The sequence below is a fragment of the Alnus glutinosa genome, chromosome 12, assembly GCF_958979055.1.
Source record: "Alnus glutinosa chromosome 12, dhAlnGlut1.1, whole genome shotgun sequence".
NCBI classification, from domain to species: domain Eukaryota; kingdom Viridiplantae; phylum Streptophyta; class Magnoliopsida; order Fagales; family Betulaceae; genus Alnus; species Alnus glutinosa.
The window spans coordinates 4897206-4913666 of NC_084897.1; the positions used below are offsets into that span (position 1 = coordinate 4897206).

Below are 16461 nucleotides of genomic sequence, written 5' to 3' on the forward strand. Positions count from 1 at the left end.
TCCCTGCCAATCCCCTCTACCCCATCTGTTGGGGTTTATACTATATATTTCAATGTATTGTTGACATATAAGTTTATTATGAATAAAATTGTTATTTACCGATCTATTTTTGAGTATATGATATATGTTATTTTACATGTTTAATATTGTTCTATGTATATTTTGCATGTGAAATGCCATTGGATTTCATTGAATATGGTATGTGGTGTAAGTCAAGAGTTATCACACAAGATTTTAGTCCATAATTCTTGTAGTCTTAAACTTATGGATAGTTCACAATCTGTAATGGAATTTGGCATTTCATTTGTGGAGACTGTTACACATCGAATCTTTGTGATTTATCTTAATCGTACTCTCAATATTACTTATGATATTGATTTTAAATCTTGGAATGATTGTATACTTAGATATGAAGTGTAGATCACTTTAATGCATTTTATGGGTGAGATCAAAATAAGATTTATCTTTATTTTCTATTGTTTTCCCTTCCGTATTGCGTCAATATTGGCATCAAAGCCCGAATTCGATTGTTTTCTATAACAATTGAACGATCCACAATCGATGAACACATAAGCATGCGGCAATATGGAAGCAGCCTCCTTACACCACAACAACGGAATGATCTGCTGGTACATATGGCTAACCAAGTACTTGTTGGAAATAATTTTGGATGGTACACAAAGTTCTTATTGAAATAAAAAAAATATCAATTTGAAAATTAACAATTAAATAAATAATTGTTAAACAAATAATTGGTTAAAAAATTATTGTTGCTATTATACCATATTGATCCGAAATAATAATAATAATAAAATAAATATTGTACAAGAGATTAAAATTAGATTAAAGAAAGATCTCACAATACTATAGAATCACGCAAAAAGAGCGTTGTCCTCAAAGGCTGATTCGTGCCTCATGGAGTGTATAACTCGGTGTAATCAGATCTCTTGACACGCAACCTCCCAGGATTAGACTATAGCTTCTATCTTCGTTAAGGACACACTTTCAAAAACAAAGATCAAATTGAACAACCCTTTGAATAGATGGGAGATTTCAGAATAATTTTTCTTGTAGAAAATCTAATAGTATAACAAATAGTTTTTTAGCTTAAAACCAAATTCACGTTGGAATGTATGTACGGTGGAAAATATGTTAGAGGTTTTAGCCAAAGAATAAATTCTCAAATGCATTGGGAACTCAATTTATAAAAACGATCAAAAAAATATAAACACTACAGATTTTTCTTTTAAGGCTCATGAATGGCAAACGGTCATAAGACTCATAACTATAAACCGTTACAAATCAAAAGTAATAAACTTTGATAAAGACAAAACGTTTGAATATCAAAAAGCCATAAAAACAATTTTTAATAACCAATTGTTACAAAATAAAAACTCATAAATAAATAATTTAATAAATCAGTTTTTTTCCTTTGCCATAAAAACTCAAGAATATATTTTAATAAATTAGTTTTTTCCTTTGCCATAAAAACGCATGAATATATTTTAATACCAAATGGTAGAACATTTAAAGATGACTGTAAAGGAAATAATGTTTGTAACACACGTATTACAATAGTACTCACTACCTTTACTAAACGAGTCTCTACGATGGCTCTGACGAATCCGAGCTGGACGGTTCTCTACGATGTGGTGGATGTCACTGTCCTACCTCGATGTAGTTCGGACCACCATCCTTTGTTGGTGGATTTTTCTCATACCCAAGATGTGAAATGGGAAAAGAGCAATATGTTTAAGTATGAAGCTAGCTGGGCAAAGCAGATGGGGCGTCAGGAAGTTATCAAAAAAGTCTGGAGGGTAAAACAGCGAAACTTTGATCCATGGAAGAATATCCAGAGCAAATTGGTTGGCTGTCGACGATCACTGAAGCAATGGGTGCGCAAGCAAGGTAATCCGGTGGAGGAACAGATTAAAAAACTAGAAGCGGATCTTAATAAAATTCAGGGGCAAGAGCAGTTGAGTAGTCCTGGGGCAGAAGGTCCGCTTAAGGAAGAACTGCACTCCCTGTTGGAACAGGAGAAGTTAAGATGGAAACAACGAGCTAAAGAAAATTGGCTAAGGTATGGGGACCGCAATTCCAAATTCTTCCATCCAAGTGCAAATCAAAAACATTGTCGAAGTAGAATTTCGGTGATCAATGACAAGGATGGCAGGCAGTGTAACACAAAGGATGAGATTGAAACAGCCTTTATATCCTACTTTCAAGAATTATTTACTGCTGGAGATAATTTGGCTGTAACAGCTAGCATCGATGCTCTAGAAAGAAAGGTTACGGATGCTATGAACTAGAAACTGCTGGCGGCTTTTACTGTAGAGGAAATATCTGCAGCCCTTAACCAAATGCCCCCCTTTAAGGCCCCGAGACCTGATGGGTTCTCAGCTTGTTTCTATCAAACAAATTGGGCCATAATTCATCCTGAGGTATGTGCTGCTATTTTGCATTTTCTGAATACTAGTGAGATGGATGCTAGTATTAATACTACTCATATTGCCCTTATTCCAAAAAATCTCTCTCCTGGTTCTGTTTTGAACTATAGACCTATTAGCTTGTGTAACGTTATATACAAATTGATATCAAAAGTTCTAGCTAATAGATTGAAGGTAGTTTTGCCAAACATAATTTCCCCTACGCAAAGTGCATTTATTCCTGGAAGACTGATAACAAACAACATCCTATGAAACGATGCACTCTATGCAAACAAGGATGTGGAGCAAAACAGGATTCATGGGCTTCAAACTCGACATGAGCAAGGCTTATGATCGAGTTGAATGGATTTTTTTGGAGGCGGTTATGCACAGATTGGGATTTGAAGCTCAATGGGTAAACTTGGTGATGAAATGCATCCGGACAGTGACTTATGCTGTTTTAGTGAATGGAAAGCTTGTGGGGAATATCCGGCCGTCTAGTGGGATTAGACAGGGGGACCCCATTTCCCCCTACCTTTTCCTCCTATGTGTAGAAGCTCTCAGTGCTCTCCTTAATCGGGCGAAACGAAAGGGTGCTATCACTGGGGTTCCAACTTCATTTAAGGGCCCTCAGCTGAACCACCTTCTCTTTGCGAATGATAGTATGTTGTTTTGCAAAGCCAATTCGGTGGAGTGGAGGAGGCTATTTCGAATTTTGGAGGTTTATGAAGCAGGGTCGGGGTAGAGGTTAAATATGAACAAGACCTCTATATTCTTTAGTAGAAACACCAGCCAAGAGAGAAAACAGGAGATCCTAATGCTATCCAGATTGTCAGAGGCGCATCGTATTGATACTTACCTAGGGCTACCAACTTTTGTTGGAAAATCCCGAAATCTAGCTTTTAAGAACATTATAGAGAAAGTGTCTCAAAGGCTTGAAAATTGGAAGGTGAAATTTTTATCACAAGTGGGGAAGGAAGTGCTTTTGAAGGCGGTAGTCCAAGCCATTCCAACCTATAGTATGGGGGTGTTCCAGTTTCCTACTTCACTTTGTAGAGAATTGAACCAATTGATGCAGAATTTCTGGTGGAACCATATGTCTCAAACTTCCAAAATTCATTGGATAAGTTGGGAGAAGATGGGAAGATCCAAAGCTATCGGGGGGCTCGGCTTTCGGGACCTAATTATTTTCAATAAGGCAATGTTAGCAAAACAAGGCTGGAGAATCTTGCAAAATCCCTCTTCATTGACAGCACAAATTCTAAAGGCTAAGTATTTCCCTAAGGTGCCTTTTCTGGAGGCGTCTCTAGGAACAAGGCCCTCTTATGCATGGAGGAGCATATTTAAAGCAAGAGAGCTTATGCGGCAGGGTCTAGAGCGGAGAATAGGGGATGGAAAATCTATCAAGGTGTGGGGGGAGAAGTGGTTACCAACCCCCACTACATATGAAGTCCAAACACCTCCCAAAATCCTTGATAAGAAAGATGTGGTTGCTGAATTGATAGACTCCGAAATGAAATGGTGGAACACAACTTTGATTTAGGCTGTGTTCTCGGAGGAAGAAGCCAAGGTCATAACAAACATCCCCCTTAGCCCTGTTTTGCCTAAAGATCGATTGCTGTGGAGGGGCACCCAGCATGGAGATTTCACTGTCAGAAGTGCCTATCACCTGGGTATAGAGATTCAAGAACAAGAAGGAGGCCAGTGCTCTCACATGGCAAAGGGGCTGGAGGTGTGGAAAACAATATGGGCTTTAGAAGTCCCAAATCCTGTGAAGATCTTTCTTTGGAAGGCATGTCATGATTTACTCCCTATAAGGGTAAACCTGGTTCACAAAAGGGTAGTGGAGGATAAATTTTGTCCATGTTGTACTATAGAAGAAGAGTCCATTTTCCATGCCATTTGGTCGTGCATAGCAGCAAGGGATGTGTGGGGGACAAAAAATTCTTGCTTTCAAAAATGCTCGTGTGAGGGACCGACCTTTAGAAAGCTTTTTGAATACTGCATGGGCCGAATGAGCTGGGAAGAACTAGAGCTAATGGCGGTGACATCAAGAAAAATTTCGCTCCGTAGAAATGCTTTGATTTTTGAAGGTACTTTCTCTCATCCAGATGTTGTGTATAATGAAGCTACTACTTCCTTGTTAGAATACAAAAAATGTAATACAAAGGAGCAATGTTGTCAAATGGGAGAAAGCACAGGCAGCAGGGAGAGAGTAAAGTCCTGGTTCCCTCCTCCAGTGGGAACAATCAAAGTTAACTGGGATGCCTCTTTGAACATAAAGAGAGGATGGATTGGATTGGGGGTTATTGCCAGGGATAGCAATGGAATTCCCTTGGGGGCAAAAAGTGTTACCAAGCAGGTAAATGCCGACCCCAAAATGGCGGAAGTGATGGTAGCATTATTGGCTATGCATTTCAGTCAAGAAATTGGTATGTTCGATGTTATATTCGAAGGTGATGCTGCTCAGGTTATCAATGAAATAAATTCAGAGCCTCCTTATTCTTCAGGGATTGGACATTTCCTTGAAAATATCCATCAAGAGAGTGTAATTCTGCAGCCCACAATTTGGCTAAGGAAGCCTCTAATAATTATGTGGATCAATGCTGGTTGGAGGAGTTGTCTTTGAGTGTTAGAAGTATTGTTCTTAGGAATGTTCTTGTCCCTAGATCCTATCTATTTGGGATCAATTTTTGTACTTGTTGAGAATTGATTTTAATGATGATTTACCTGTTCAAAAACCGAACCACAACAAAAAATTTCCACCCTTTGCCCAAACCACAGCAACCAAACCATCGCAACAAATCAAAGCACAGCAACACAAATTCATCACACGCAGAACCAAACCACAGCAACAAAAAACCACGGCAACGTACAGAATCGAACAACACAGAAATAAAAATTTCTGGACAAAAAATAAGAAAGAAAATACTCACAATAGCTAGATATCGTAGTGTAAGGATTTAGGGTTGCTTATATATATATATATATATATATATATATATATATATATATATATATATATATATATATATATATATATATATATATATATATATATATATATATACCTGCATATTTTGAGGAACAAATAAGAAAAAAAGTTAGGAAAATATATATGTAGAACCGGAAATTGAAACCTTGCATTAATATATATTACCAGAGCAAATCCACGAACGGCCGGTCGGAGAGTAGTCCCGGCCAGTAGAGAGAGAGAGAGAGTGAGAGAGAGCTAGAGAGAGAGATATCCGGTCCGTGAGAGAGAGAGAGAGAGAGAGAGAGAGAGAGAGAGAGAGCGCCGGTGAGATAGATTGATGATCGGTGGTGGAGGTGACCACGCCGGAGAGAAGGCGGGCGGCAGTGATGACCGGCGGTGCTTGACGGAGAGAGTGAGAGAGAGAGATCGAAATGGGCAGCTTCCAGAGGAAGCTACCCATTTATTAAAAAAAAAAATTAATATTAAATTATTAATTATTTAATTTATTTAATTCTTTTTATTATCCACAGGTGGCGCGCGGGAATTGTCCTGCGCGGTGGACCAACCAAATGATTGGCCATGTGTTATAAGTACACGTGGCCAATCAAAGACGTGTAATATTATACACGTCTCAAATGGGCGACGTGTATTTCAATACACGTCGCCCATTGTAGCATTTTTATTAAATAAAAAATTATATTGAAATTTCTATATATATATATATATATATATATATATATATATATATATATATATAATTTAGCAACCTAAACACAAATACAAACCCTAATCCAGTCCTAAGTATATGTACTGTACATATTGCTAAACCCTATGCTCGGAATCTAAATCGTAACCTTAAAACTAAATTAGTACTAAATTGTTAAAGTGCAAAATAAACCCTATATAAACCCGAACCCTTAGTATACTAAATATAGTTCTGAACCCTAACCCTAAAAATAAAGTATATATTTTATATGTGAAGTACAAAAATGTAAACCCAACTAAACGTATATATACTATATATAGCACTAAACTAAGGTTAAAGTTGAATAAAAGTTTACATATATATGTGCACATTTAATTCTGTGCTTACAATTTGAGAAAATTGCAAAATCAACATTATGAGATTTGAGCTGGTGACAAATACTGTGTTCAGCCACGTGGAGTGAGCGAGTCACAATTCGACCAAGTTTTGAACATTGAACTGGATCAAATGATAGAGACATGCAAATTTCTATCTGTGTAGGTATGCTAGAATGATCGGGACCACAAGGCCAACACATTGAGATGGATGTTCTATTCGACAAGTTTGGCTTCTCTGCAAGTGAAAATTAAGTACACATCATGGTAACTAACTTCGGGTAAAAAAATAAGAAGTATATCATTCTCGATATTTTTAATACATCAAATATATTATTTAAATAATTATGCATCAACATATATAAATGTATTAAATATTTAATATATTACTGACATGCTACATGCAATAGGCCGGTCGCCAAACCATAATATTTTATGTAAATCTTAAATACTATATATAAATATATATATTTTTTGTGTTCTTTGTAATACGCAAGTACGAACCCTAACCCTGAGAGTATGTATTACACATAGTACAAATTAAGCCCTAACGCATAAACTATATTTAAGAAACTCAACTTGTAAACCATACTTTTTACATATAGCACATAGCCCTAAAACCTAACCATAAATACTGTATATACTATAAACCATAACTATATGAGAAATGATCCCTACACTCATTTTTCACACAGCCCCACAACAAGTTAACGTGGCTAGTAATATTTTATTATTTTTTTACAAAAAGAAAACAAAAGAAAACAAAAAAAATAATAAAATATTACCCGCCACGTCAGCTTGTTGTGAGGCTGTTGTGAGAAATGAGTGTATGGATCATTTTTCTAACTATATATAGCGCAAATCTATAGTTGGGGTATATACGAGTCATTATGCATGTATATAGTAATGATAATAAGATTTTTTTTATTAAAAAAAGGAAAAAAATTTAAATACAAGAATTTATTTGCATAGTGTACAAAACTAAACTCTAATTAATTCATTAATATTTGGTATATAGTGTAGAAAATGAATCAGTATACATGTATATAGTAATATTATTATGTCTACATATATATATATATATATATATATATATATATATATATATATATATATTTGTTTTCTTTAAAAAAAATGGAAAAAAAATTAATAAAAATCAACAGTTTGCCACGTGGCATATTTGCACGTGGCAAACATATGGCCATGTGCCAAATTAATCCACGTGGACATTTAGCCACGTGTTATAAGTACACGTGGCGAAAATGGCCACGTGGATTTATACACATGACCATTTAGCCACGTGTATGAAATACACGTAGCCATATTGCCACGTGTATTAATTTACGTGGCCAAATGGTCATGTGTATTAATACACGTGGCCATTTGGACACGTGTATTTTATACACGTGGCCATATGGCCACGCGTATTTTTTACACGTGACCATTTGGCCACGTGTATTAATTACACACGGCCATATGGCCACGTGTATAAAATACACGTGGCCAACTGTTTACATGCAGCGTTTAGCCACGTGGTCACCAATGCACGTGGCTATATGGCCACGTGGATACAATAACCGCTATTGTAGACACGTGGCGATAGCCAATTTTTTTGTAGTGCATCAATGTATGCGACTTCTTTCAAGAATACACATGTGAGTTTTTTATTCTAAAAAAATTGGTGCTATGTTTATCATGGAGCTCAAACCCTTGGGATTTTTTCATTGCTATTGATGTGATTAATTCATATGTGTTCCCAATAATTGTGTTGTAAGTCTAGGTTTAGGGATGAAGTCAGTCTTGAGATATGGTTTAATAGCTTGGTTCAAATTGAAGAATAGAAGAGCTCATTTGCAACCTCGATCGTATGGCATTCGAGCTGAGGCAATTTTTTCAAAGTTCAATATGCCAAAGAAAATGCCTCAATTGCTAGCATATTCGAATGGCATTTGAACAAGAACATAAAAAGCACTTCAAGAACAAGTTCTAGTATTCCTCAATCGCAATCAAGATCGTAGGCCTGTTCGAACCGGGATTCAAGGCATTAAATTTCAAGTTCCAAAAAGGCCCGACATACACTATTCAAACAAAATTGTTTTTTAAGTTGTTTCACAAGGTTTCACAGAAAGCCCCGATCACAATATTCATTTTCGAACCTTGTTCGAACACCGCTATGAAATGTATATGAAACCATAGCTCACGTTCAAACTAGACTTAATTAATCTTGTTCAAGCAAACTATGGCAGGCTGTTTTAAACCTTAACCAATAAGCCAAAAATACTCTAGTTTTCTCCCCATCTATATAAGCCTCATAAGCCACGATTTTCATAAGACCTAAAGGCTATTTTTCATTATTCTTAGAGAGGTTTCTAAACGCTGTTAAGCCTTAAATAGTTTATTCATTCTCCTTGTTTTTCATCAACCAAATTAAATAGAAACCTTCGGCCGCCAAAGTTCTAGGTTATAGCAAACAAAGTTTGTTCATGAAGATGATCCTAGTAGAAGAAGACCAGAGGTTTTGGAGCCGTTGCAATGAAGGTGAATGGGCCATTTGCCCAAGTTGCATATTGAGTCTTGAGTAACAAAGATTTTGAAAGTAGATCAATTTGTAACATAAATATTCTATAATGGATACCTTTGGGGTTGGCTAGCCTTCTGAGTGATTTTACTTTAAAGAGTTCTTCAAAAAATTTATTTCATTACCAAATCCTTCTTAATTTCATTTTATGCTTTGTTGGATTATGGTGACTTTTTTTTTTTTTTTTTGAAAAATTATGGTGACTTTTAACTGTGTTGTTTGTCTTAACCATTGATGAGTTTGGTTATCTAAATTGTTACAACTTGGAGTCTAAAACGAATTTGTGCATGATTCACATGTCATAACCTCTCATTTAAACTTGTAGGTTTTTAATGAGTTTCGTAAGCATAAGTTATAGTTATAAACGGATATAAATTAGTTGCACAATGCATGATTTTAATTCATTTGAAACCCAAAATAATGTTATTTTTTTAAACAAACAAGCAAAACCTTGATAAAATTATAACACTTACAAAAGTAAAATTGAAATAAGCAATGGAAAATTCAAGATGAGGTAAAACGAATATGATTTTTTTTTCTTTTTTTGATAAAAAAAAAAAAAGGAAATTAATAATAAAACTTACATTACTAGCAAGGATATATAGAAAGAAGTTAAATGCAGCTTCAACCAATACATTCCTTGCACGTTTGTTGCCCGACCCGATAAGCATTTTCCGCGAGAAGTGGATTCGCAGAATTCTTGGTACATATTGCAAGACAATGACAGCATTCAAGAACTTCCTTGTGTCAAAAAAATTCGAGCTTGTCTTGTTTGAGAAAATATTTGGAATAAACACCTACACAGAATACAATGATCAAGTGTCTGTAAGACCTATTTAGGTATTGTTTATTAATACCAGATATTCTTTGTCCCCAAATATTCACATCACAAAAACTTCCTGGACATATTATATCACATCCGGCTCACAGTGTTTTATTCAGTGTTAAGTGCAACCAATGCAGTGTGATATGTTATGGTAACACAAGGTATACTTCCACTGAGACGCTACTGAAATTCTCATGACTTGTGTCATAGATGTATCAAAATAGTCACATTTACAGCCAAATTATTAATTAGTACTTCATAATTGAAACTTCTCCTTTATCATAAAGTAGTGAAGGGATTGAGATCATGTGCAATACATAGAGTATTGAGAGGAGAGGCGAACCATCCATGTGGCCAAAGGGGTGATTCAGGTGGTTCGGCCACCCCTTAATACCCAGTTCGGGTGTAGCCGAACCACCTCCTTGCCATAAGTTAGAGTGGTTTTTGGAGCGGCCTAACTACTCCTTTGGCGATAAAAGGGTGGTTCAGTCACCTCAATCACAACTCTTTACACTACAAACTACCCTTTTTTTTATTTGATATAACAATATGGGTCATTCATATTAAATAAACAATCAAATAAGAGAGAGATTGCACTGGTGCATTACTCTAGATATTGCACTAGATCTCAATTCATAGTGAAGAGTGAGATTTTGTATGGGTGAACAAGTTACCAGAATAAGCCTTGAAAAAAAGTTCATCCAAACATTTCTACCAAAGCAAATTTCTGAATGCAATGCAAATTACAAATTTGATCAAAACAAGCACCCTTGTCAAGTTGTATAGTATTAATTAATTCTCTCTAATAAATTTCTTTAAACCGTATTTCATAGAAGAAGAAAAAAAGGTGACTTTTCTTTTTCTGTGTAAAGAAAAGAAAAATTACGGGATCATGTATCTAGGGTTTCCTTAGCAGTTAGACAGGAATAAAAACCTCTACATGACATTTCTCTTTGGGAAAAAATTACGAATCAAACCTAAAGACCAGTGGTGTTTTAATTAGTGAATTAGAAATCATAGCACTCACGATGTGTGTGCCTACTACGTTGAATTACATTAAACTATTTCAAAATTAAACTTCAAAATAACAAAGATGAATGCAAACCAGAAGATGCTTCTAACAAATAAAGAACAAATAATCATCCACAGAAACAAGTTTGATCAAAATGGCTTGCATCACCGTAGTGTTGCAAGAAGCTTAAATTTGGTTAGAATTTATCAATGTCAAATTTATATATATACTTTTCAAGCAAACAACAAAAGAATTAAAGGTAATTTTAATTGTGATCTTACATATATATAACCAACAATTTTAACATGGGGTCACTTACAAGTAACTCTTTGAAGTGATCACCCCCTGGCTGGCTTAAAGGAGCCAATAGGACTAAACGTCAATAAAAAAAAGCTTAAATTCTAAACCCTAAACCCTCTCATGAATGTAAATAAAGTAACGCTAGAAGCTAAGTTTTTATCTCACCTTAAACCATAATATTAACATGGCAATATATATATATATATATATATATATATGTTTTCTTTCATTCGACTGGTTAATTAATAATGACAAAAAATAACGTAACCATTTATGTGGGGGAAAAAATGATTATAAATGTGGCTAGGTCAAACTTTTAGTTGTTACAAAAGTAACATATAATGGTGCCTTTAAGTCATACAGAATCAGTTTAAAATGATAATTATCATATCAATGTAGAGGTAATTATATGGTTAGTACATATATAGGAAGAAGTGAAGAAGATGAAGAAGATGCTAACCTCTCCCCATTTTCTTGCTGACGCCAGCGCCGTCTCATAACTGACCTTATCAATGATATAATGTCCAATATGAAGAATCAACCTCCAAATTATTAATAGACCCACGAACTTCTTTTAGTGTCACAAAAAGCTGAATTTCAGTTCCTAAGAAAATGGAAAATTGATTAGACACACAATTTTTCGTCTAATATTCTAAGTGCAACCTCCCCATATATATTGTGCACCATAGGAATTTTTTCAGGGCAGAAGTAAAAATAACTTTCACTGTAAAACTGTGCCGCTAGACATGATAATGAAGAAACAAATATTTTTATTAAAATTACTTTTACCAATTTCAATAGAAATTGTGAGGCGTTTACAACTTCTATACAATTCTTTTATAATTCTAACAACTTTTTTTTTTTTAAATTAACTGTTGGATATGTAGGACCATATATAGAAAACCAGATCTAACAGTTGAAGTTGTACAAAAATTATGTCATGATGAGTTGTGCAACAATCATTTCTCGTTCACAAACAGAGTTTGAGTTCAACTGAACAACAGCATGCACAACTGATCGAATTTGAGTTCAACGGAGCGGAAGAGTCTGATTTGTATAAACAGAGGCCGGAAACCCAACTCTAGAGACAACTCGTGAGATTAGAATCCAAGCTAAAGACGATTAAACAATATCAGTTCTTTTTCTTTCAGGAACAAAATACCTAGAAAATGGAAAGAAAAAAAAAACGAACTTTTTCAGTGCAGAAGCAAACGCGTACGTACATTTCACTGTGAAACTGCACAGCATAAGTGATTATCAGAATTACATATACCAAATATAATAAGAGCAAACAATAATGTGCAGTTTATCACCTTTGCATCTGATAAAGTCGACCGACCGAGACCAGGCTTTGGACAACGCAAAGAGTGGCGCAGAGTACTGGTTTTGTTGTTGTATTTTAGAACTGTACGTGCAGATAAGATGCAGACTTTTACGAGTCAACCACTATCGATAAAAGCATGTCCCTCGACGTCGTACCGCGACAAGTTAAAGTTAGAATAATGATTTAATGTCACCTAAATATATAATTTTTCACCACCTTACCTATGAGGTAAGGTGATCCCCCACTACTTTTTGAGGTTTTTTATTTTTTAAAAATAAATTAAAGTGGGGGACCACCTTGCCACATAGACAAGGTGGTAGAAAGTTGTATATTTAGGTGGTAGTGAATCATTACTCTTAAAGTAAACCCCCCCTCCGAGCATTTCTAGCAGATTTTAGATAATAATAGCTATATTCAGTTATTATTAACTCTTTTTCTTCTCCAATAGATTAGTTTCAGAACGAGCAAAATACTTTACTTTTTTTTTTTCTTTTTTTTATTTTGTTGAGGGTGATTTTGAGTTTGCAATTTAAAAAAAAAAATGTAATTTTAAAATATACAATTTCAAAAAGTAATCTTTTAAAAAACATAGTTAAACGTTTGACAAAATCGCTGGTTAGTATTTAAAATTCTATATTTTAAAAAAAACTTCTTGCATGCAATTTGAAAAAACAGTTTTCTACGTTTCAAATTGCAATTTTTTTAAATAAAAAAATTTCAAACGATTCATTTTTTTTTCGATTTAGTTTAAAATTGCACTTTTTATCTATAAAATCGTAATCTCAAACACAGTGTAAGTGAATAGCAATAAGTTCCTTCTCACTATAGCACAATGTCCAAATCTTTTAATATTTTTTCTCTCTGTGAAAATAATACTTAAATTATATTTAAATAAAATAAATAATTTGCTATAATTTATATGAAAAAATGAATAGATAAAATTGAAAAATGTACTTTTTTAACAGGGTAAAATACCTCCAAGTTAACGACTTTCCTTACCCTTTCATTTAGGGTTTCACCCCTCCACCTATCATGGACTCTGCCATCACCCATATCCAAGAAATTTCGGACTCTCCCTCTTCAGGCCAACCTGCACAATTGAAAGACTTCCTTTCCTCCTGGGCCCAAACTCACATCAAGAGCCCAACTATTTTGCCTCCCCAACCATTCAAACTTAGCCCTTTATCAGATCTCCCTTCCTGACAAGCCCAAACAAATCCATCACCATTCCATCGTTTTCACCTCTACTAAGTACTACCCCAAGTAGGGGTGTAAACGAGCTGAGCTACTCATGAGCTTACTCGAGATCGGCTCGAATAAACTCGACTCGTGCTCGAATCGATTATTAAATGAGTTACTCGTGAACACGAAAATCAAACTCGATTATTAAACGATGCAAACTCGTATAAACTCGACTCGACTCGACTAAAGCTCGTGAACCCGCTTATATAAGGATCGACTCGTTTATTAAGGCTCGACTCGTATATATATATATATATATATATATATATATATATATATATATATATATATATATATATATATATATATATATATATATATATATATATATATATAGTTTTATAATATAGTATATTAATAAATAATATACTATATGTAAGCATAAATTAAGTAATAAATAACAATAGTTATTAGTTAGTATATATTAATTGGTTATAGGTATATAAAATAATAAAAGTGAATAATATCAATAATTAATTATTAGTCATATGATATAATGACAATTTGTATACTTAATCATATTATTCATGTTATATAATAAGATTATATGACTATATGATCATATAATAATATAACATTGTGCCATATGGCATGTAAATATAAAATATGCAATCACTTTATTATATGTTATGAGTTTATCATTAAATACTTAATAATCATTACATCACGTGATCTAAGATCTAAGATTTAAGATCATACGAGTTGTTAAATCATGTTAATACATTAAATATGCTATCATATGATAATACTTAGATCGTATCATTATATAATATTAGTATTATTAGTAGGTAGTTATGAATTATGATTTATGACTCATAAATTCATAATGCTCAATTTGACCATATTTAATTACTTATTATAGATTCATAGATAATTGTAATTCAGATTCTAGACTCATTGGCAATTGCCTTATTGTTTGCTTTTATTGCAAAATTCTAATACGTGCAAGTGCACATTATTTTGCTAAAGTCAATAATTTAAATTATGATTAGGGGTGTAAACGAGCTGAGCTACTCGTGAGCTTACTCGGGATCGGCTCGAATAAACTCGACTCGTGCTCGAATCGATTATTAAATGAGCTATTCGTGAACACGAAAATCAAACTCGATTATTAAACAATACAAACTCGTATAAACTCGGCTCGACTCGATTAAAGCTCGTGAACCCGCTCGTATAAGGATCGACTCGTTTATTAAGACTCGACTCGTATATATATATATATATATATATATATATATATATATATATATATATATATATATATATATATATATATATATATATATATATATATATATATATATGTTAAAAATAAGTTTTAATTTGTTAATATATAACTTATTTGTACAATATACTATATATAAGCATGAATTAAGTAACAAATAAAAATAGTCAATAAATATTAATTGATTATAATTATTTGGTTGTATCAATATGTATATAAAATAGTAAAAGTGAATAATATTAATACTTAATTGTTAATCATATAATCATATGATATAATGACAATTCAAATACTTAATCATATAATTCATATTATATTATTTATGTAATATAATATGATTATATGATCATATAATAATATAATTAACATTGTAGCATATAACATGTAATTATTGATTCACTATATTCAATGTTATAACTTACAAGTATTATTATTAGATACTTATGAATCATTACATCACCGTCATCACGTGATTCAAAATCTAAGATCATATGAGCATACAAATAAAATGATTAAGTATTTAGATACTTAGATACACTGATTAAGTATGATGTAAGATTTTAAGTATCTAATAATTATTAATAATACTTAGAGTCTTAGATACAATGATTAGGTATATAGATTATATACATAAGTATGAATTCATATTAATTATACGAATTATAATAACACTTTTTAAACTTAATCATATTATTCATATATAATGACAATGTAATTCATATAATCCCAAATTAAGTTATTAGGATTGGTCGATTGGTTCGATTGGAATTACTAATGTGTTAATTATGATAATAATTTAGGTGTTATCATTAGAATTTAGATCATATGATATAACATTGTGCATTTGTGCTACATAACCATTAGATATGAATCATATGATCTAAGAATTATCATTAGACTTTAAAAAAAAAAAAGGTATTATTATCATTTGATATATAGAACCATATGAAAATATAATTATTATAATTATTAATGTTTTAACTTAATATTTATATTGACTATTGTTACATTTTTTTTATTTATAATTAAATGACATAAATTTCCTACAAACCAGTAGGTATAAAATTTAATACAACTCACATATAAGATTAACATGTGTCCCTTAACATGTGAGAATCACATGTTTTAATAACAAGTGCTTCTTGTAAGAATTCAATGTCCCACATGACCTGACACATAAGACAACTTATTAGACTCGATCTTAATGTGTAAATTAATCCTCCTTTATTAATTGTTGGTTAATGGTTAATTAATACACCTTAATAAAGTGTTGGTTAATTAACTACGAGAAGTTAATGATTCTTATTAATTAATTCTAACTTTGATGGAAAGTAGAATTAATGGTAATAAAAGAACAAATGTTAAACTCGTATAAGCTCGGCTCGACTCGACTTGACTTAATTATTACCGCTCGAACTCGGCTCGAGCTCGTGATGAATAAGCTCGAGATCGGCTCGGGCTCGTGATGAAT

The 16461-nt window shown here is 33.1% G+C and overlaps 2 protein-coding genes across 2 annotated transcripts; both read left to right on the forward strand.

Moving 5' to 3' along the window:
• Positions 1-1610: 1610 nt before the first annotated feature.
• Positions 1611-2309, forward strand: LOC133852511 (uncharacterized). The gene has a single exon (XM_062289280.1). The coding sequence runs from the start codon at positions 1611-1613 to the stop codon at positions 2307-2309; it is 699 nt and encodes a 232-aa protein (XP_062145264.1).
• Positions 2310-2703: 394 nt separating this feature from the next.
• On the forward strand, positions 2704-3171 carry LOC133852512 (secreted RxLR effector protein 78-like). The gene has a single exon (XM_062289281.1). It carries the CDS (start codon positions 2704-2706, stop codon positions 3169-3171), a length of 468 nt encoding a protein of 155 aa, XP_062145265.1.
• Positions 3172-16461: the final 13290 nt, after the last annotated feature.